At 33.5% G+C, this 21,707-nt stretch overlaps 1 protein-coding gene across 1 annotated transcript in view; it reads left to right on the top strand.

Annotated features, from left to right (window-relative positions):
* The first annotated feature begins 754 nt into the window (after positions 1-754).
* Positions 755-21,707, top strand: part of LOC145260353 (uncharacterized) — a 110,470-nt gene continuing 89,517 nt past the window's right edge. Inside the window, exons 1-2 of the mRNA XM_080118286.1 lie at positions 755-969; positions 17,729-19,997. Of these exons, the coding sequence (XP_079974412.1) occupies positions 17,762-19,997 (2,236 nt within the window). The 5' untranslated portion in view covers positions 755-969; positions 17,729-17,761. The remainder of the gene's footprint in view (positions 970-17,728; positions 19,998-21,707) is intronic.

Raw genomic sequence — 21,707 nt, forward strand, 5'->3', positions numbered from 1 at the left:
AAATTTTCAACGTAAATAAATAAATAAATGTTTGTAAATGTGACAAATAACGGGACCATCGTCATATTACGGTAGCCACGCAAATAATCGTTTAGTTACTACGGCAACGTCAGTAAATAAGACGTGCCGGGGGGGGGGGGGGCTTAGGGAGCGACCATTAAATTTTTCTGCTGCTCGCCATGGAACTTCAACGCCCAAGGAGTACCTAATTTAGTAGAACGTCATAATTGAAAACTGATCCCCGCCGATAAAAGTTTTTTTTTTTTTAAATCTTAAAGTTAGGTTTGTAATCGATGAGATTAACGTGAAAAAAAAAAAAAAAAAAGTGTAAATTGTGGAATTTAAAGGTGGGGTTCAATTCCTAAACGTCCGCCAAAAAGATAAATAGTTTATTTTCATTTTCTTCTTTTAAATGGTACAAACAAAAGTTATGATAATATTAAATTGTTGCACCATATTACATATACGAGGCGGGGGGGGGGGTAAATCTGTGTTGTGTGACTCGTGGGTTGAAGGTTCCTAATGATTTTTTTTTGAAAAATAAACTACTAAATAAATTACTAATAAATTAATACTAATAAATTAAGTGATTTTTGGAATGTGACATTTTCGTTCCGTGACGGGTACGTACATCATAAAGATTGTTCTGTAGTTTTTTTTGTTTATTTTTAGGTTTGATTCTAATCAAGAACTTCTATTGTTTTTCCTGAAAAAAAGTTTTATTTTAATTTATCGTTAAAGTATTCCTCTTCCCTTCTTAATTTCTTTCCGCCTATCTGCTTTTTCTTTTCCTCTCTATATCTTTACCTCTCCTCTCTCTTTGCATTTATGCTATCAATCCGCGTTCCTCTCCCCTTCTACCCCCTCTTTCATTTAATCTATCTATCCGTCTTTCTCACCCCCTCCCCCAAATCAAATTGCTATTTCCATTTCGAAACGACTCTTGAATTAAGGAAAGAAGAACCTCAGGTAATAATTTCATTATTAATTCTTCATTCAAAGAATTTCTTCAATGACATTGATTATTATATTCCTCATTTTATCCCTGTTAATTCATACGTGACTTTAAAAGTTGCACTTATTTGTTTTTTGATTTAAAATAAGTTTCAAACGAAAGAAATGTCAATTTTTCTTTTCTTACAAGAAAAAAAAAAAAAAGCATGGTTCCGGTTCAGTTGTTTCAGATATTAAAAAAAAAAAGAATCCGTTGCTTAAACACTTTTGTTACCGCGCTATTTTTAAAAATTCAAATTCAATTCGAGTTTTACGATATCTTTTAATTTTTAAATTAAATTGTTAGATGAAAATAGTGAATAATTAGAAAACATCCCCCTCTCCTTATGTTAAGAACGGCTTTCTGAATGTTATTATTTTAGCACGGTAACAAAAAAGTACATCACCAATTATTGATATAATTACAATAGTATAATATAAAAATTAATTACGAAATTAAATCCACCATATAAGGCAGCCATTTTACCTGGGATGGGATGGCGCAGACACCGCACGCGCACGGCGCACGTTCATGTATGAAAACGGTACTCCTCCTTCTATATTTCTTTTTTAATTTCAACTTTTTTCCAAGTTTTCAGCGGATTATTATCGAATGGACACTAGTCTACAAGATTATCAAAAAAAAAAGTTGTTTTTTTTACAACCTGCTCCATCGTAGTATAACACCCCCACCTCCCCATGTTAAGAACGGTTTTCGGGGTTAGGGGTGTTTATTCCGAAAGCCGTTCTTAACATGGGGGGGGGGTTAATGTGTTTATAATACGCTGGGTCACGTCGTAAAAATTTACAAAAAAAAAAAAAAAGAATTGAGGGTTTCTATTACAATCCACAGAGGCAGGGGGGAGTGGTAAAAAATATAAGAAATAAATTTTATCAAAGACAAGAGAAGTTGCTCTTCTACCTATCTGGAAAAGTTTTTAATGGTTTTACTCACTTAAATTGGTTCGAAAATCATAGTGTTTATCGGTACAAGGCGGCTGCGAGCTGACTATTAAATACGTGAAGTTTGGAAAAATGAGTATAAACTAAAATAATTTAAACAAAACACTGTTAGAAACCCACTGAATATATATCACGGTAACATATTAGGTGTATCAGAATTTTTGTAGTAATTTTTGACACCCCTAACACGAAACTGCGAATAAAATATAAAAAACTCGTAATTTCTCTTTTAAAAGTGGGTTGTTTATTTTCTTTATGGATTATACTTCCAAAATAAACTAGTTGTTTTAAAAGTAATAGAAATATTTTAGTACCAATATTTTTTTTATTTTTAAAAAAACAGTAATGAAATTAATTGAATTTTACGAGTTCAGTATTTTTCAATTTTTAAACTTTAAAAATCTATCAATTTTTCTATTGATTCTATTTTTACAATATTTTCAGGGTTAATGTGAAATTTTATGCTCTTTCCAATAAACCGAATATAATATTTTAGACACACGTTTTTTTTTAATCCCCCCCCCTTTTCAAGTGTCTATTAAAAAGTAAATAATTTACTCACCAAAGATTTATCACAAATTGAGGATAAAAGATCAATAAGTAATATAGGGTTTGTATTACTGTACACACAGATTCGAAAAAGTTGTCAAAAAACAAATATATAACAAATAAATGTTATCAAAGGCAAGATAAGTTACTTTTCTACCTAACTAACTGGATATATTTTTTGTGTATTTATTCAATGTAACATGTTTATTCAGCTCGAAAAACATGCAGTGTTTACCGATGTATTGGAAAATTCAAAATGGCGCCCAACACTCTCTTTAACATGGTAAGTTTGGGAAAAGGTGTTATAAATAGACAAAATACTATTAAAAAAACACCGAATATATGTCAACTTATGTCACGGTAACATATAATGAGCGAATTTCTAACAGTATTTTGTCTAGTTTATTATTTATAACATCTTTTCCGGAACCTACCGTGTTAAAGAGAGTGTCGGACGCCATCTTGAATTTTCCAAACGGTAAACACTGTATGTTTTTCGAGCTGAATAAACATGTTACATTGAATAAAAACACGAAAAATATATCCAGTTAGGTAGAAAAGTAACTTATCTTGCCTTTGATAACATTTGTTATATATTTGTTTTTTTGACAACTTTTTCGAATCTATGTGTACAGTAGTGCTGAGCACCACTGGTGCTCGGTAAAAATGGCACAAGTGAATAACTAGGTAAAAATGGCACCAAAAGGTGCTACTGAAGCTATGGGGTCCCAAATTCTAACCTCATTTTGGGTTTTGTAAAAGTTCCTATTTTCTTGCTGTCAACGAGGGCAGAGTTAGACACAAGGTCGATTTTTAATATCCAGCCCCCCCCCCCCAAAAGGGGCAGTTTTCATCGGAACAAAAGATTACAATTACCTCAGTTTATCTTAAGGTTCTTATTTAATTGCACCTCGCTAGGGCAAAGTTAGACACAAGGTTGGTTTTAAATCTGGGGAATATCCAGCTCCCCAAAAAGGGGCATTTTCGATCGGAACAAAAAATTACAATTACCTCAGTTTAGAAGCATTGTTTATCTAAAGGTTCTTATTTAATTGCACCCCAAACACAATGTCGGTTTTTAATCTGGTGACTATCTAGCTCCCCAAAATGGGGTACTTAGGACTAATGAATCGCAACTTATCAAGGATAAAACACACTTGAGGATAAGGGTTAATGTGGAAGTTTTCAATTCCACTAAACAAAATGCATCTTTTCTGGACAAGTTGTAGTTGTATTTTTGGGTTCTTTTTTCATAATGAATCGCTAGGTATCAAGGATAAAACACACACGGGGATAAGTTTTTTCCCCTAAAACAAAACAAAATAAAAATGATCCAGAAAAGATGCACTTTGTTTAGTGTAATTAAAAGCTCCCTGGTTAACACTTATCCTCGACTGGCTTTTATCTTTGATAAAAGAAAAAAAACTAATTTTGGTGCACTCTAAATTTATTTTATCATTGAATGTATTTTATCGTTGATAAGTTGGGCTTTGCAATTTTTTCTTATTTATCCAAAACTGCTATTATTGAATAAATATTGAACTCTGGAATGTTTCTGTTGAACTCGAGAATCTGCACAGAATTTCTGTCGGAGGTTGCATCGACTGATACGTTAACAAAGTGTAGTATCACTTCTGATGCTACATTGCTGCTACACTCCACCTATTATCTCCCCGTTCAATGAAGATAAATCCTTTCAGACTGAGACAATTTTAATTTTTGTTCTGATCCAGAGTTCCTCTTGTAGGAGAGCTGGATATTGCCCACATAAAAAAACGACATTGTGTCTAACTTTGCCCTCTTGGCGAAGCAAGTAAATAGGGATACTCAAGATGAGAATAGTAGTCCAAAGCTGGAATGGGAACAGTAACACAAAATTCTCAAAGCTAAACTGTATCAATGTTGTTAATTACCAAAAATAGTTTTATTGCCTTATTAACAAATTCAACAGATACATAAACTAAAGTGAAAGATAACATGTGTTGTCGCGTATACGTGCGAAAAGGTTTTATGACCAATTCATCTCACAGTTTCATGCGAAACCGTTCTGGGGGACATTTCTGGGGTCAATCGGTCATTCGGTCACTGAGTATATTTCTGACATAAAATTATAAACTGATTCCAATATAAATAACAGCTTACTGACCAAATATGACAGAGTTCAGTTTTGACTCACTAAAATAGGTACTTATACATGTTTGACACCCCGAGAGTACAAACAACGTTGAAATAATAACTATTTAGAAAGCCATTCTTAACATGGAGGTGGGGTGAACTATTTTGCACTTTCACCTAACAATTTAATGAAATAAAAGTAACATTTTTTTTTAAGTTCATATTTCTTTCGGTATCAAACATCCATAAGTACAATACGTTCGTTTGTTTACAAAATAAAAAAAGTTTATTTCCGCACCAAGGGGAGAGGTCATTGAATATTTAGGCTGTGAACTATAAGACTCAACGCACAAGGAGTACTTAATTTTAAAGTATAAAAATGTATCGAACTATAATTTTAAAGTTTTAATATTTCTTTTTAATGAGTGAATTGAAAAAAAATATGCTAAAAACATTTATAGATTGTTTTTAGTATTTTTTTTTGGGGTGGGGGGTTACATTAAGGTTGTATAAAATGTATCAAAATATAATTTTAATTCATCAATATAGTAATTTAAAAAACATGCAATATTTATGAAGAAACTTCTTTATATTTGAGTTTCATAAAGGGGTCGATAACTCGTCTCCATTGCCGACATGTTGCAATGCAGGAGTTCCATAAAAAAGAAACAACACTAAGTTTACATAAATTACGAGGAACGAATAACATAATGTTGATTTCTGATTTCAATATCAGAAGCCGTCATCAAATGGATATAATTGTTTATGTCTAAGTTATTTTGTTTGTATTTTTGAAAAATATATAAACTGCTTATTTTTATTTTATTTTTACTTTTAGCATATCTTGCGTTTGGTAGCATTTATTTGTTGTATATTTTACTTTTTCATTTTGTTGTCTATAGTAATAAATGTTCGATAATTCTTATTTTTAAGGCATTTATTAGTATAGACATCGAATCGAATATATGATAAAGAAACAAATAAATAGAAGTAACTAATTAAAATAAAAGGAACTTGTTTGTAAATAAGGGAGATTTTTTAAATTTATTTCTGCCCAGTGTTCAACTTATAATAGGGGAGAAGAGGTGAATGAATTACCACACAGATGAAAAAAGTTATTTCTGACACCTGTGACGTAATAGCACTTTGGGAAATCTCAAAAACAAGATTCGCATTTAGGATCTATTTAAATTTGACAAACTTCTCATTATTTTCTGTAACACCGGTGACGTTGCAGTACATGACCTAACTTTTGGAAAACTCAAAACGAGGGTAAAATTTGAGACCAGATCGGTCGTCTAGCAGTAGCACCCTTTTTAATTCGACAAATTTCGCACGTTTTCCCATTTTAATATACTATGAGATATTCATGCATGTTCTCGTTTTGTCATTTTTCTCATTAATCCATTACGTGCCATTTTTACCGGTGCCATTTTTACCTAAATTCGTGTACAGTAATACAAACCCAAACCTTTTTTTAAAAAAAAAAACACGTTGTTTGTTTGTTTGTTTTTGTTTTTTATGAAACCTTGGTCCTTGCTCCTTTAATTAAAAAAAAAAAAATTAGGGCTTGAATTACATTTTTTCGAGGAGTTATAAGTTTGAAAAGTAGAATTATTCAATATTTTTCACGAAATTTCTAACACACCTAGTTGGGAGGGTTTCTAACAGTATTTTGTTTATTTTAGTTTATACTCATTTTTCCATACTTCATCTCACTCAGATTGTTCACGAACCCACCCGTGTGCTCTACACTGAAGGCCAGTATGGGAGCATCCCACACCTTTTTCTCACAACTTGCCCTGAACTATGTTCAGTTTCCGTTCTGTCTCCTCTTGGATCTTCCGACCACTCTGTTGTATCAATTATGATAAAAATGAAATGTAATAAGTCCTCAGACGTACCTCTCCATCGTACAGTATATCGATACACTATGGCTGACTGGGATAGCTTCTGTACATTTATATCAGATCTACCTCTGCATTCCATGTTTAAAAAGAATGTGTCCTCTATAGTATCAGATCTGACGGAATGGTTAATTTTAGGTATAGACAGCTTCATACTCTCAAAAAAGTTCCAGCAAAAACAGCCAGACATGGTTCTCTCCAGAATGTACTGCTGCCATTGCGCACAGAAATCACTTTTTCCATTGCTTCCAACGTAATAGATGTACTGAAACTAAAGCGGCTTTCAGGACTGCCAGCAATCATTGTAAGAAAGTAATAAAGAATGGAATAGAGTTGTATGCTCAGTCCGTCAAGTCCAAAGTAGCTGAGCAGCGGCTTGGTTCCCACCAGTTTTGTTTTTTTTTTTACATGGGGATCACCACTTATCAAGGCCCGGAGGCCACTCAGGGATAAGGGTTATTGCATGTAGTAATCAATGAGATAGTATTGTAGTAATCATTAGTATTGGAGATTTGATAGTGTTTTACTTAAGAGGACGGTTTGTCATGAATTTGTTTATGTTGGACTTGAAGACATCCAAGTTGTAGTCAGGTGGGAAACCGTTAAGCGGAAGAGAGTTCCACAGTCGTGTGTCATGAGTAAGTTGCTGGAACCTGTGTTAAATAGAGAAGTAATCAACCATCTCAGCAAAAATAACCTTCTTAGTGACACTCAATATGGTTTTCGTTCTGCTAGATCTATAGCAGATGTGCTTACAGTTATATCTCATAGGATTAGCGAATCTCTCGACAGAGGCAACCTTTCTAGGGCAATTGCTCTTGACATATCGAAGGCCTTTTGATAAGGTATTGCATAAAGGTTTACTTCACAAGATCTCCAGCTATGGTATAGCTGGAAATGTCTTCTCAATTAATTAAATTAATTAATTAATTAAATCATTTCTTTCTGATAGGTTCATAAGAGTAGTAGTTGACGGGCAGAAATCAGAAGCTCACAGTATTAATGCTGGAGTCCTTCAGGATTCCATCCTGGGACCAATTCTCTTCCTGATTTACATTAATGATTTTCCAACTCGCATCCTTACATCATTCGTAGATATTTATGCTGATGACACTACCATCTATGGTAGCACATCTAAGATCATAAACGACCAAGTTCTCTCTGATTCTGTCACCTCTAATCTTGAGCACATGGTACAATGGGGAAAGGAGTGGCTGGTTACTTTTAGTGCATCTAAAACCAAACTTCTATCTTTACATCATCAATGTTCTGATCCCCATTTGGCATCAATTGAAACGAATGGCTCTCATCTTGGGGAGGCGTCATGTTTTGATAAGCTTCTGGGCTTAACTGTTACTCCTAATCTTAAATGGAACACGTACATTAAATCTATTGCCAAGGACGCTGGAAAAATGGTGGGATCCTTCTATCGATTCAGTAGATATCTTACTGCTGACGCAATTCTCTATCTATATAAGAGCCAGGTATGTCCAAAAATGGAGTACTGTTGCAACATTTTGGCAGGAGCTGCTAGAAAGGACTTGTCCTGCCTTGATAGAGTTCAAAATAGACTTCGTAGCCTCATAGGAGATGTCCTTTTCTCTTCTCTGCAACCTCTATCTCACAAAAGAGATGTTGCGAGTTTGTCTCTGCTTTATCGTTATTTTCATGGCAAGTACTCGACTGAGCTTCAATCTATGGTCCTCCCTCGCCAAACTTTAACAAGAAACACTCGTCTAGCTGAACACACTATCAATAATTCCTACCACACTTATCTGTGCCTAAACCTAAACGTAGATTCCATGAAAGAAGCTGACTACAATCTGGTTAATTTAAAGTCCAACGTAAACAAGTTCTTGATGAGCCGTTCCACTTAAGTTAACAAATTTACCTAATTTCTATTACTAACGATTACTACATTGTTCAATTGACTACTATACACTCTTAACCCTTATCCTCGAATGGTCTCCGGGCCTTGATAAGTGGTGACGCCTATGTAAAAAAAAAAAAAATTGCCTTGTTCACATATACCGGTAAACACTGTGATTTTCGAACCAATTAAAGTGAGTAAAACCACTGAAAACTTTTTCAGATAGGTAGAAGAGTAACTCATCTTGCCTTTGATAACGTTTATTTATTATAATTTAAAATTTTTACCACTTTTTCGTACCTATGTGGATTGTAATACAAACCCCCAATTTTTTAAAGTCGATATTTTAATATTTGTAGGGGTGCTCAGTTTCTAATGCGATGTTTTAGTAAATCGCTCACCCATTTTAGAACCACAACGATTTTAGGATAAACTTCGAATTTAGCCTTCTTTTGAATTTTGCTTTCTCCAATCGTTTTATATACATATTTATGGTTATCTTTAAAGACAGAGGGATGGTGCTTATGTGTGCGCTGGGAGCATTTATTAGTATAGTCAACAAGCGGAAAAAAATGGTCGGTATTTTTTAGTACTTATGCACTTATGTTACCGTACTAAAATAATAACGTTACAAGCAGAACCCGTGGAAATTCCACGTTACATGTCTGCCTTTAATGTTTTTCAAAAGTTCACCTAAATGTGCATGACACACCACATGTGATATTAAGTTAGGTCGATTTTATGTAAGTTCTGATGATTCCAAGTTGTTTACTATTCAGGACATTTTGGATTACACGTGTATGTAAGTGTCTGGTTTCCCATATTTACAGAAAACTGCTTTGTATTAATTGCTTTGTAATTTCAATATGACATGTAAGAGAATGTTTTCACCTAAAATGCGTAGGTTTAAAAGATTCCTAATCAATAGGCACCTCCAAAAGTCACCAGAATTACCCCTCAACCATATGTAAAATGATGTAGCTTTATTATAAATTAATATTATCAATATAACTTTTGTACCATTTAAAAGGGCGAAATAACCAGTAATAATTTTTAAAAAATTTTTTCATCGTACGAAAATAATGAAATTGCGAGACGAAAATCGTGTTTACATAATTGGCGCTTTAAAATAACGTTCGCATATAGTAGACATTCCGAACGTGAAAACATACCCTATTTAATAAATCTAGCAAAAATCAACTAATGGTCAGATTTTCATGAAATGTTTTATACTTATCCATTTCAGAATGAAATTACATATAAAATGCAGTTTTCGTAAAATATATGAGGGGAAATATTTTTAGTGCGTGTTCACCCCCCCCCCATTTATTTTTTCAAAATTCGAACAAAATATATTTAAATCTATCAAAATTTCTATTTATTATGAAACATAAGAGTTCAAATAAGTAAAAAATATTTATTTTTTAAAAATTTAAATACACATATTGAACAAAAATTTACCTTTTAAGTTGCAATTAAAAAATTGATATAAACTTAATATTATGTTTTTTTAAATTAATATATACTATAATCAGTTGAATTGCCAAGAAAAAGAAACTTTGAACATTAATTAACTTTTAAAAGATTAAAACGATTAAAATTCCATTATTTCAAAATGTTCCATTACAACATAGATTTTTAATTAATTGTGTTTAAATTTTTTTTTAATATTAAGTTTTCATATAAACATGACTCTTGTCAGCTATTTTATCGCCAGATTAAAACCAATTTGAAAATATTATTGCACAAATATTAAGCATTTTGTAGTCCCCCCCCTCATATTTTCTGTCTCTTTTTACCAAACAAGAAAGAAGCAAGAAACGACCGTCTAGAAGATAAAATAATTTAGTGAGAAAAAGATAAAAAAGAAAAAAATGATTAAAAAAATGTAGAATGTTCACTTGCGTCTGCACCTGCTAAATTTGTCCCTTTAGCAAGGTCCAACAGACTTTAAGTAACTATATAAAAACAGTGAAGAATAGAAGTAAAGAAAGATAGATCGAAAGAAGTCGCGTACTGAAACGCTTTTTACAATGGACGACTATATTATCTTTTTAAATGTGGACGAAAATAAGTCAGCATAAGTTACTTCCCCTTAATCATCACAATATCTCTTTTTGATTTAGGGTAAATAAATCCATGTTAGTTCCTTGTAGATGACAAAAATAAAACCACAAATGTTCCTTCATAGTTCATTTGCTAATTCCCATGATTTTGTTTCTTTGGTAGTTTCCACCACCTCACTCAGTAGAACTTCCTTTCTTACCATGCACATCGAAGTCGACTTTCGATTTGTAATTCATTTAAACTCAACTTCGCAACATTTCGACCTTGTGTATGCCATTAAACAACTTCATTCCTAGAAGAAATATTCTGTCTTTTACTCTCCGATGCATGAAAGTTACTGATTTTTATGTTTTTACTGACATGTCTTCGACTTTTTATAGTCTAGTCACCACACCTGGATAAACCTAACCTTCACTTGGTTAGCTTATTTCCAAACTTTTTGGATTTCTAATTGTTTTAAAGTCTGTCTATTTTTTTACGTCTTTTTTTATGGAGACAAAGTTCACACGTCCCGCACCAGTGGATGGCGATACCTCAATTGACAAAATAACGCAAATCTTCAAAAAACAAGCAGGAACTTCCCAAACCAATCAGCATGTAAAATTCAATCACGTGATGCAGCAAATCATCATCATTACATCAGAAATAGATAAAAGAGTAAGAAAAAAGAGGAAAAAGAGAGGAAGAAAGATTAAACAGGAATAAAATAAATAATGTTTTCACTTGAAATGTGTAGGTTTAAAAGATCCCTTATCAACAAAATTAGAAGTTATGATTTTACTTATTTCAACATGACATTTAAGTAGGTGATAATGTTTTCATCTGAAATGCGTTGGAATTTGTACTAATTTCAGCATGACATGTAAATAGGTTAATAATGGTAATAAAAAATTTTGGAGAGGGAATGGTTTTAATGATTTTTAATTAATAAAAAGCGATTATAAGAGAGGTAACTTGTTTCTCATTAATTAATGTTTGCAATGTACGAACAAGTAAATTAATATTTAGATTATTTAAAAAAAAACATTAACATGGGGAGAAAGTTCTGTAACTATTCTGTATTTTCACCTAACAATTTAATAAAAAAAGGTATCATAAAACTCGAATTTAGCGTGAAAATATGATTAAAAAAAATAGCACGGTCACATAAGTGTATAAGCACCATATTTTTTATGACCCAACTCTGTAGTTTATCTCTTTAAAAGAAATCAAAAGCTTTTTTTTATTTTTTTATTTTATTTTTTTTTTTTTTCCACTAATTCGTTTCAATATCCTTCAAAAATATGAAAGAAAGAATTTTAAAACAATAATTTAACATTTTAGAAGGGGGGATCACTTTCTTATATAAATTTAACATAATGTGAGCATCCGCTTAGCTACGTAGTGATCTATGAGACATAATCATTAGCATTTTTTTTTTTTTTTTTTTTTTTTTTTTTTTTTTAAGTTTGGTGTCAGAGGGTTGGTCATCATTTTCAAACATTTTAAAAATGCATAGAAACACTTCCAAAACTTATCAAGGTAGGTGGAAGAGTAACTTATCTTGCCTTTGGTAACATTTGTTTTTTGACTATTTGGTAAATTTTTACCTTCTTTTCACCTAAATAATGACCTTTAAAATGACGACTTGTGTAGGTTTTACTTCTTGGGTATGCTGAAATCGAATATTACACTTAAATTTGATGCAAGCAAGTAGTGTTCCAAAGAAAGTAAAAAGTTACCAAATTTAAAAAAATTAACATCTACAATGATTATAAAAAAGCATGCATCTTTTTGAAGTACTTAAAACTTTGACTTGATGGTGTTTTTTGTTTACAAAAAATAATAGTGCTAATAACAGAAGGGAAAGTACACCCTCTATATTTTTTTTTATTTTGTCTTTTTTTCGATTCTTTCAGTAGTTTTTTATTGAATGGGCACTAATCTACTAGATTATCAAATAAAGTGAAAAAGTCAAAATTTAAATATTTTTAGGGAATGCTCAGTTTCGAATGCAATGTTCTAGTTAATCGATCGCCCATTTTAAGACCAACTCAACGTTTTTGAGCCAAATTTTGCAAATTTTGGCTTTTTTTTTAAATTTCCCTTGAATTTTGCACATTTCCAATTATTTTATATACATATTTATGGTTATTTCAAGTTTTGTCACCCAACATTTACAATTTTTAAATTAATAGGAAAACTCTTACATGTGTGCACAGTTTCTAATAAATAAATCGATCCTCCACTTTGGAACCACGCGAGGAGAACACATGCACACCTTTTTTACATATTGAATTTTTCATTTATCAATCTAAGGGCAATAATTAATTGTCAATGTGCACTAGAATACCAACTTACATTTAAAAAGTTGATTTTTAGGAGTATTCTGGTCTGTATTCCTTGTTTTTAAGCGTATTCAATTATGCACTAAAATTTAATGCACGTGCGTGAAAGCAAACATGGCAAGGGAAAACAATATGGAATACAGACTCAAATACCCTAAAAATCAACTTTTTAAAGATATGTTTTTAGTTGGTACTTTAGCACACATTCATTGCCCTTAGAATGTAAATGCTGAGAGACGAAAATTAAAGAATGCATATTAAAAATTTAATAAATATATAAATATGAAATTTAATAAATACATCTATAAATCTCAATTGTTTGTTTAAATGTATGTGTGTACGTATGTTTATATCTGCCTAAAACTTTTGACAGAGGCGACAGATTTTCATGAGATCGGTATCATTTTGAAGCTTGATCCTTCGTATGACAAATATGGGGAAATTGACCAAAAACATTAATTCCTTCACCCTCAACTGGGTACTTTTCTACAGGAAGGGGTCGCTTTTTTTGCCAATATTTTCAAAAGTTATCGTCTTTTCAATTGTCTAGCCCTGATTTAAACCTATGTCACTTCTGGTTTGGCGATGGACACAACAGCAAACATGTCACATTTTTTGTGGGTTTTTTTTTTTTCATTCTTTTCCTCCTTCACAGTACGGGTTCGAGCCTTCCTGCCTACTACCATTGTTTTTTTTTTTTTGCTCAAAACACACCTCCAAACGCGGGGCACCCAGGCTAGTAGATAATATAAAATTTAATGAACGTATAGATAAAAAATTTCATAAATACATGGATAATATGAAATTTACTTGATTAAAAAAATTTTTCTTCAAAATCTTTGGATTCGGCATTAAATAATGTGAAAAGGGTTGATGTGCCATAAAACAAAAACAACCAACCAACCAACACCTTTCTATGGACATTTTTACATTCTCAAACAATGTGAAAGGAGTTCATATGCTATTATTCTTAGATAAACAACTTTTACGAAAACTTGATAATAGAAAGAAATGCCAGTTTTAACACAATATTTATTTTTCATTGAAAATATTTGTCCACTGAGTGTTTTTTAATTTGTTTGATTTGTTTTGGCGCACGAATGAATCATAGGACTTGACTTTTAATGAATTGTGCTCTGAACTCCTGGCACATGCCCTCTCTATCGATGTACATATTCTTGATTAACCCATCAAGCAGCAAAATCTCCCCCCTTCACATTTGAGGTCCCTAGATGCTGAAAAGTTTTTTACTCTAATAGTTCCTCCCCTCGGACTGTTAGACTTTGGAATTCCCTCTTGTTTCCTGCTTCCTGAAATTAACAGTTTAAATGCTTCCAAATTACTTTGAATTTCGAAAGCTAATCACTCATTGATAAAACAACAAAAATGCATATCACATGTTTTACTTAAAACAATTCTAAAGTAATTTGGAGTCTTAAATTTATGACACTAGTACATATCTTTTCTCCATTTTCATTTTTCAAGTTCATTTGAAATATGCTGTTATAAATATGAAAATTTGAAACGCAAGGGTGGTGCTTATATACTTTTTGGCTTTTGTGAACGGTCACTGCATAGACTGTGATTGTCCACTTTTTGTCTGAAGTCCATGCTCTGTTCCAACACCAACCACAGTATCGATGAAGTGATCTTTGTCATTGTAATCATAAAAGGATTCTCCCTGCACACAAAATACACCACTCCAGTTTACTATTTCAGATGATCATAACTTTCGGAAAATCTCAAATGGCTCACAATTACAGCGTAAAACTTTTTATTGAAGAAGACATTATTTTAATGAGCCAACCTGTTTCTTGTGTAGTTTGTCATCTGAGCTGAAGATTTTCTCATATTGGAGGCCTGCCATCAGTAGCATCCATCTGTGCATTCTACTAAACATGTCTTGCACATGTTCACATTTTGACACATCTGTATACTTAGATTCATTTGCCCCTCCCCCCTTACATCATGACCCTCAGCTTAACATTCATAGATAATATCAACTGGAACAAGTACATTGAGGACATTGTAAAGGCTGCTGCAAAGAAAGTGGGTTCCCTCTATCATGCTAGAATACTACTCACACCTGAGAGTATCCTGTATTTTTACAAGGCCACCATTCGGCCATGCATGTTATATTGTTGCCACATCTGGGCTGGTGCATAGGATCCAAAACAGTCTTCAATCTAATAGGTCCCACTTTATCGACTACGCTCCAACCCCTGTCCCATCACCGCAATGTGACATTCTGTTGGTGGTTCTTTTGGTCTTGCGTAAGCATTCATGGAACCCGCCTAGCACCCACTTTGCTGTACTTAGCGATGACATCATTTCCAGTGCACTGACACCCACATTCAACTCTATACAGATTTCATTCACCGCTATCTGCCAATAAGCACAGATGAGTTGGTCAAACGGCATAGTTTTTTCTGAGGTTGTGGGCGTCCAATGTGCACTTTGTCACTCACATTTCTGTTGCTACTCTTAAATCGACAAACTCATCTCCTAATGATGCTGACATCAACTGTATCAGCTTCGTAAACGTTCAACAGGTGCCGGTGAATGTTGATCAGTTCAATTTTCTTCTGCATGAAGGAATTCAATGATACATCTCTGCTTTTAATGTATGTCCATGACTAGTTGTTTTCTTAAGGTTTCACACTGTCAATATCTTCAACAGAGTGATGAAACTTTCATATCATAAATGCATAAGTTCAGTCATCATAACAATGCTATTTGCAATCCCTCTGATCCAGTCAAGCAGGATGAAAAAATAAGAAGCATTACTTTTGGAACACCCTTGTAAAAAAAAAAAATATTCATTTAAATGTCATATCCAATTAGTGACATGGAACAAGGAGAAAGAAACAACCTTGGTAGAAGTTACTGACCCCAATAAGGCTTGATTAAACAGCTAGGAAGGAAAAGATACAAAATATCAACGTCTTATGTACGACATAAAAAAAGAAACGGGAACCTTAGAAAGAGCTTCATCATTCTAGTTTTTAATGAAGCAACCAGACAAAAAAACAACTTTCAAATATACCCAGTGAACCAAGTGCAAGAGAGACACAAACAATTGTACTTAGTGACTGTTTTAATTTCATAAAGATCTTTTAGTTGGAGTATATTAGATAGTGGGTGAATGTCTGGCATCCAGTAGTGTGTTCTATCCTTAGCTAGAACAAAATAAGAAATTTAAAAAAAAAAAAAAAATCCAAAAAACAAACGTTTTTCAAACTATTTTAAAAATGTTAAAAAAAATTATTTTTGGACTTTTTGCTTTATTTTAATGACTTTGTATGTGGATTATTTTTTTGAGCTTTTATTTTAAAAAAATACTCATAAAATTAAATGGGTACTTTACTGAAAATTTGTATTCAATGCTACGATACTGAAGTGCTAATGCAAGAATTAAGAGTAAACAAACATAGCATCATCCATTATATTATTTTTTTCCATGCAGCGCATATCCTCAACCCTCATGGATTAAGTTTCACTTTGATACATTGTCACACTGCGTACACATGCCTGATAGACACTTCCTTAGTTGACAATGGTACTGTTCTGCTGGCTAATAATGGCAGAAGTTCAGAGTGCAACCTGGCCCATGAGGGTTAAGGATATGCGCTGCATGAAGAGAAATGATATGATGGATATGTACTGTTAGTCTTAAAGACAAGCTTAGATCAGATGACCTCAGAAAAGGATTAAATTGGAATAGTGTAGAGAGAGTAGACCACGTTGAAGCAGTGGATGATTGGTCAGTGGATGTAGAGCACTTGAAGTAGTTCACAGGGGAAGTCTAACAAAAACATGAGAGGAAGTAATAAAAATGAACCTGATAGAGGGATTAATAAAGACCTGGCCAGAGATAGGTTTGTTTGGAAGTCTATTTCTTAAAGCCATCCAATGCGTGTAAAACGGACGTTAAAATGAATATAGTCATGATGATCCTTAGTTTAATTTGCAGCTTCTTCATTTAAAGCAATTTTTTTTTCATATTGGATTCTTTAGATCACTGTTATTTTCATGTTTCGATCACTGTAACCTCCGACTTTCTTTACGTGTATCATGTTGAACTCTGGAATATTTCTGTCAAACTCCGGAATCTGCACATAATTTTGTAATGGGACGTTTTTTCTTTTCATCCATATGGTTTCATTCCATCAGGACTTATATCCAGTCATGACTGATGGAATGAGAGCATGCTACCCCTCTGGATTAAAGAGTTGCGTTCAAAATTCCGTGCAGATTCCTCCTGATGCTACCAGATCAGACTGTCTGAAGATATTGGCTTCCTGAGACGAAATGCATCTAACATTGATGCTTTTTGTTTTTCTACTTTTTGCAAAACTTTATGTTCTGCAAAGCCCAAAACAAAAACAAAAACAACCCACCTTTCCCCCCTTCCCCATTTCCCCTTTCTCTTTCTCCCTCCCCCACTTCCTGATTGGTTTCCTAACTTAAAACGAACAAAACATTAATACTGTAACCCTTTTCCCTCTTCCATTGCAAAACTCATATTCTACAGGGCAGGGAACAAAAACATTAAAATCCACTATAAAACAACCAAATCAAACACTAGAAACTAGCAATTGAAGATAATTAGAGCTTAAAATGAAATAAAATTAGACTAAAAACCTTCTAAAAAACAACTGGATACGACATGAATACTATTTCCAAAATAACTGAACATGGCATTAAATAAATCGTAATGGGTTGATATGCTGTAAAACAAAATAACCAAACCAAACCGTGCAGATTTCTCAAGTTTGACAAAATACACCTGAAGAAAGTTGGAGGTTACATCAACTGAAATGTTACGAAAATAACACTCAAGATGAGAATAGTAGTTGAAAGTATCCAAATAATATGAATAATCAATCCTCATCTCAAAATTTAGAAACATAATTGCATTTTTTTTTGTTTTTCAGCTGAAGGCAAAATCATCTGATATCTTCTGAGAGATGATGAAGACAGCAGATGCTTCTACCTTAATGCGTCAGTCATTAAGGAATCGGCCTTCACAATTGCTGTACGAGCCACCTGCAAAGCGCCATGGTAATAAGGGTTTGAAAAGTTCCTCCACCTCCCTCCCTTCGAACGCCAACTCAAAACCTGTAAGGTCCAAGACGGATTCCAAAATTTCCTGTTTACCAAAACCGACTGAATGTGAGAACGTAGCCATTTGCGGATCCAAACGATCTCTAGAACCAGGATTTGTTACCCATTCTGAAAACTCTTTGTCATCTTCTCTCAGCTGCCAAGGAGATGTGGAGAACACTAACAAACAAAGATTGCAGCCTATCGATAATCCATGGCAGTTTGAAAGAAAACCATCATTTGGACGAGGAATGCTTTTAAAACGACAACTCCTTTACGAACACAAATATATTGTGCCTAATGGACACAATGTTGAAAGGCAAAATAGTCATAATGCAACAGGTGTCGGAGTCTGTGCCCCAAATTTGGCTAAAACCGATTATCAGTTGTCGGATGATTTCAACCACAACAGCAACATGAATGATCCATTCTTGAAAGTTTCAGTTGATAAATTCACATCTTATAAAAATGGCACAAGTCCCCAACAGATTGAAAATAATTTGAAATCTTTTGTGAGCGGAAACTCCACATGTCAAGAAAATATTCCTTCTCTATCAATTGATAGAGACTATGATGTGCGCTACATCTTAGAAGAGGCTGTAAAGAGGTTGGAAATGAATCGAGTTCCTAAATCTTTTGCATTTAGAGATTGGGAAGCCAAGCTGGAAGCGTCTGAATCTCCTGTTTCTGAGCAATTGTTAACTACACATCATAAGAGCCCAATTACACAAAGTAAACTCTACTCCCTACCTGATAGCTGTAGTCCAGTTCTATATGATAGGGACTCTGATTATAGCTTTAACCAAAGTATATGTAATAACGAACCCAATGTCAGCAGCTTCAGTCAATCTGTCAGCGATGCTGATTCGGATCCTGGCTGCAGGCAAAGTTTCAGCAATCGTGACTTGAAAGGATTAACCAACTTTTACATCCTGGAGAAAGCCGACAACGAGGAGTCTGTCAATATCTTAAACTCGGAAACATCATCACTCAGTGATGAAACATACGTAACTGCTGCTTCTCACTCGAGTGATTCAGAAGAACATAGTGGGGAAAATATAAGCCGATTTGGTGATAGTTTCGGCAAAGGGAATCAGTTGTTGGAAAATAATAGCTGTACAGATTATCTTGTGAATGATTCGTCAGATGATGACATTCGTAGTTTTAAGACTTCGTTCAGTGGCGAACCAGACGAAAATACCAAAATTTGGGAAAGTTTGCAGTCTTTCCAAGAGAATTCAAGAGGGCAAATTAATGTCTCTGTTTTTGCAAAAGAAAAAAATGATCATCATACACACAATCAGAAGCAAGACAATAAATTTAACGAAAACACGCATAATTATTTTTTCCAGGATAAGTCCCAAGACGATAAATTTAACAAAAACACAACATACGTGGAGAATCACCCTGCCAAATGTGAAAATCTGAAACTAAAACATTCGCCTGAACATGAAAAGTGGCGCACACCTGAATTAAGTATAAGCGACTCTGCTTATTCTAGCTGTTTGTCGCCCAACTCTCCTCGGAATACTGTGCTTTACTTCTACCCATCAGCTACAACCAGATATAAAACCCCTACCACAACTCCCATCTGGACCCGAATAGATGAGAAACCAACGTTTAAAAAATCTCCTCCTTCAGGATCCACATCATCCCCCATGTTTTTTAAATCTTTCAAAAATAATGTTAACCGAACATTGCCCAGACATCTTTCTGGTCAACGGCTCAACCGATTGCAAAGACATTCCTGGTGCGGATCACAAAGCAACGATTGTCTTATGGATTCTCTGAGTACACAAGTCAAAGATATTTCGTTCCGAAATCATGATTTTGGGAATCTGTCAGTTTTTCAATTCCAGCCAAAATTTACCGACAACACCAAATGTTCTAAATGGAATATAAACTATCGGAAAAAATGTTCAGAGGCTGGTCACAGATTCATTGACACCCATTGTCATATCGACAGGATTTTCGAAGAAAATTCAGACACAATTTACGGCAATTTTCAAGAATATCGCGAAGCAAATGCAGATTCCTTCCCTGCAGAATTTGGCGGATGTGTGACAATTTTCTGTAATCCGCTCACATTTAATCCACGCGGTAACAAAACTTTTTCTTTCTTATCCATTTTAGTTTTCTTGTTTTTTTTTTTTTTCAATTTCGTCTTTAGTATGTACTAGCGGGGGGTACCCGTCGATGCCCGGGTGTCTTGAGGTAAATCAAAACTCCGGGGGCAGGGTGTTAAATAATAATAAAAAAAAATGTTTTGGTAGGTGAGTATGAGAATCGAACCCGTACCCTTGAGTTGGAAATTAATGTGTGAAAAAAAAAACGTGCGATGTTACCATTGGGCCACCGCGACATACAGCGTAGACGTGTTTGAATTTATTTATCTAACTATAACTATAAAAACAGGCATGCGTAATAAAAGTTAACTTTGCTGCTTCCATTTGACCTAATTAAGAAGGTCAAATAGAAGTCACGCAGCGTAAGCGTCTGTTCCTGGCGCATTGCTGCGAACACGTCCGTTTGAGTTTAGTTTAATTTTATTTATACGAAATAGCCCAATCAACACGCGAGAAGCCAAAATAACAATAATTTTGTAAAAATCGACATAAATAAATCTATACGCTACGCGCTTTCCTAATTCCTAGATATTATGATATAGGACCTATATACACAGTTTTAAGCGATAGTAACGACTCCAGGAGCGCGTGCGAAAGAAGCCTTTTGAAGACATACATGAAATGATCACACACATTTTGCCTTTTATATATATAGCTTTCTTTTTTCTTATAATATTTGTATAATAAATACATACAAAATTTGGCTGACAAAGTGGGGGTGAGGAAAAAGCAATCAAATATAACTAACCTCGCTAGTCAAAGGAAATCATTTCCGGTTTAATCTATTTAAAACCCATATATTTTATCCCAACCCCTTATTGTATAATATATATATATATATATTATACAATAAGTGGTTGGCATAAAAAATTTTATGTACAGATAGAAATTAAATATACACAATGAAAAAAAAAAGCTGCTTGTGCAGTATCCTGGGTTTTCGAACAGATACATTTTAAATAAAAACACTTTTCTGTACTTACTTGTGGTGTCGAGGTTAATATAAATTCCAAAAATTACAAAAAATGATCCAGTAGAAAAATAATTACAAGTAAAAATAGAATTTATCGAATTTTTCATGTGCAAAAGTTGTGTGACCAATTCTGTATGACAAACTGATTATCTCCCTTGCCTTCCTTGAAATCTGCCATTGAAAAAATAGAAAATGTCCCACTGCTAGTCTCTGATTTTTTTCTTCCCAAAAATTAGATCTAGCATATTCATTAAATCATTTTTATAAATTTTTGGAATTTATATTACTTTCGACATGGCACGTTAGTACATGTTTTTACTTGAAATGCATGTTTGAAAGCCTGGTATACTGCACAATCACTGAATAAATACTTAGAAAATATGACTCATAATAGGAGGGGCAGTGAGAAAAAGGAAATCCAGAAAAAAACTTAAACTACTATAATTTACCAAACAAAGTCTTTCTGTGTTTACCCAACTCATATATTCATTGTGCAGTTAGGGTTTGGGGTAAAAATTTTATATACATATACAAACAGAAATTAAATATATACAATGAAGAAAAAAAAAAAAAAAAGAAGATTGTCTCCCCACCTCCCTTATTGCTACAGGTAAACGGATTTGTCAGTCAAAAAGTGAAATCAGGCCCTAAAAGCTTTCCACACATTTTGTTTAAAAATATGGAAGCAGACCTGCATCTCTAACAAATTGA

This window comes from Euprymna scolopes, chromosome 36, assembly GCF_053919585.1.
Source record: "Euprymna scolopes isolate OS-2025 chromosome 36, ASM5391958v1, whole genome shotgun sequence".
Lineage (NCBI taxonomy): Eukaryota > Metazoa > Mollusca > Cephalopoda > Sepiida > Sepiolidae > Euprymna > Euprymna scolopes.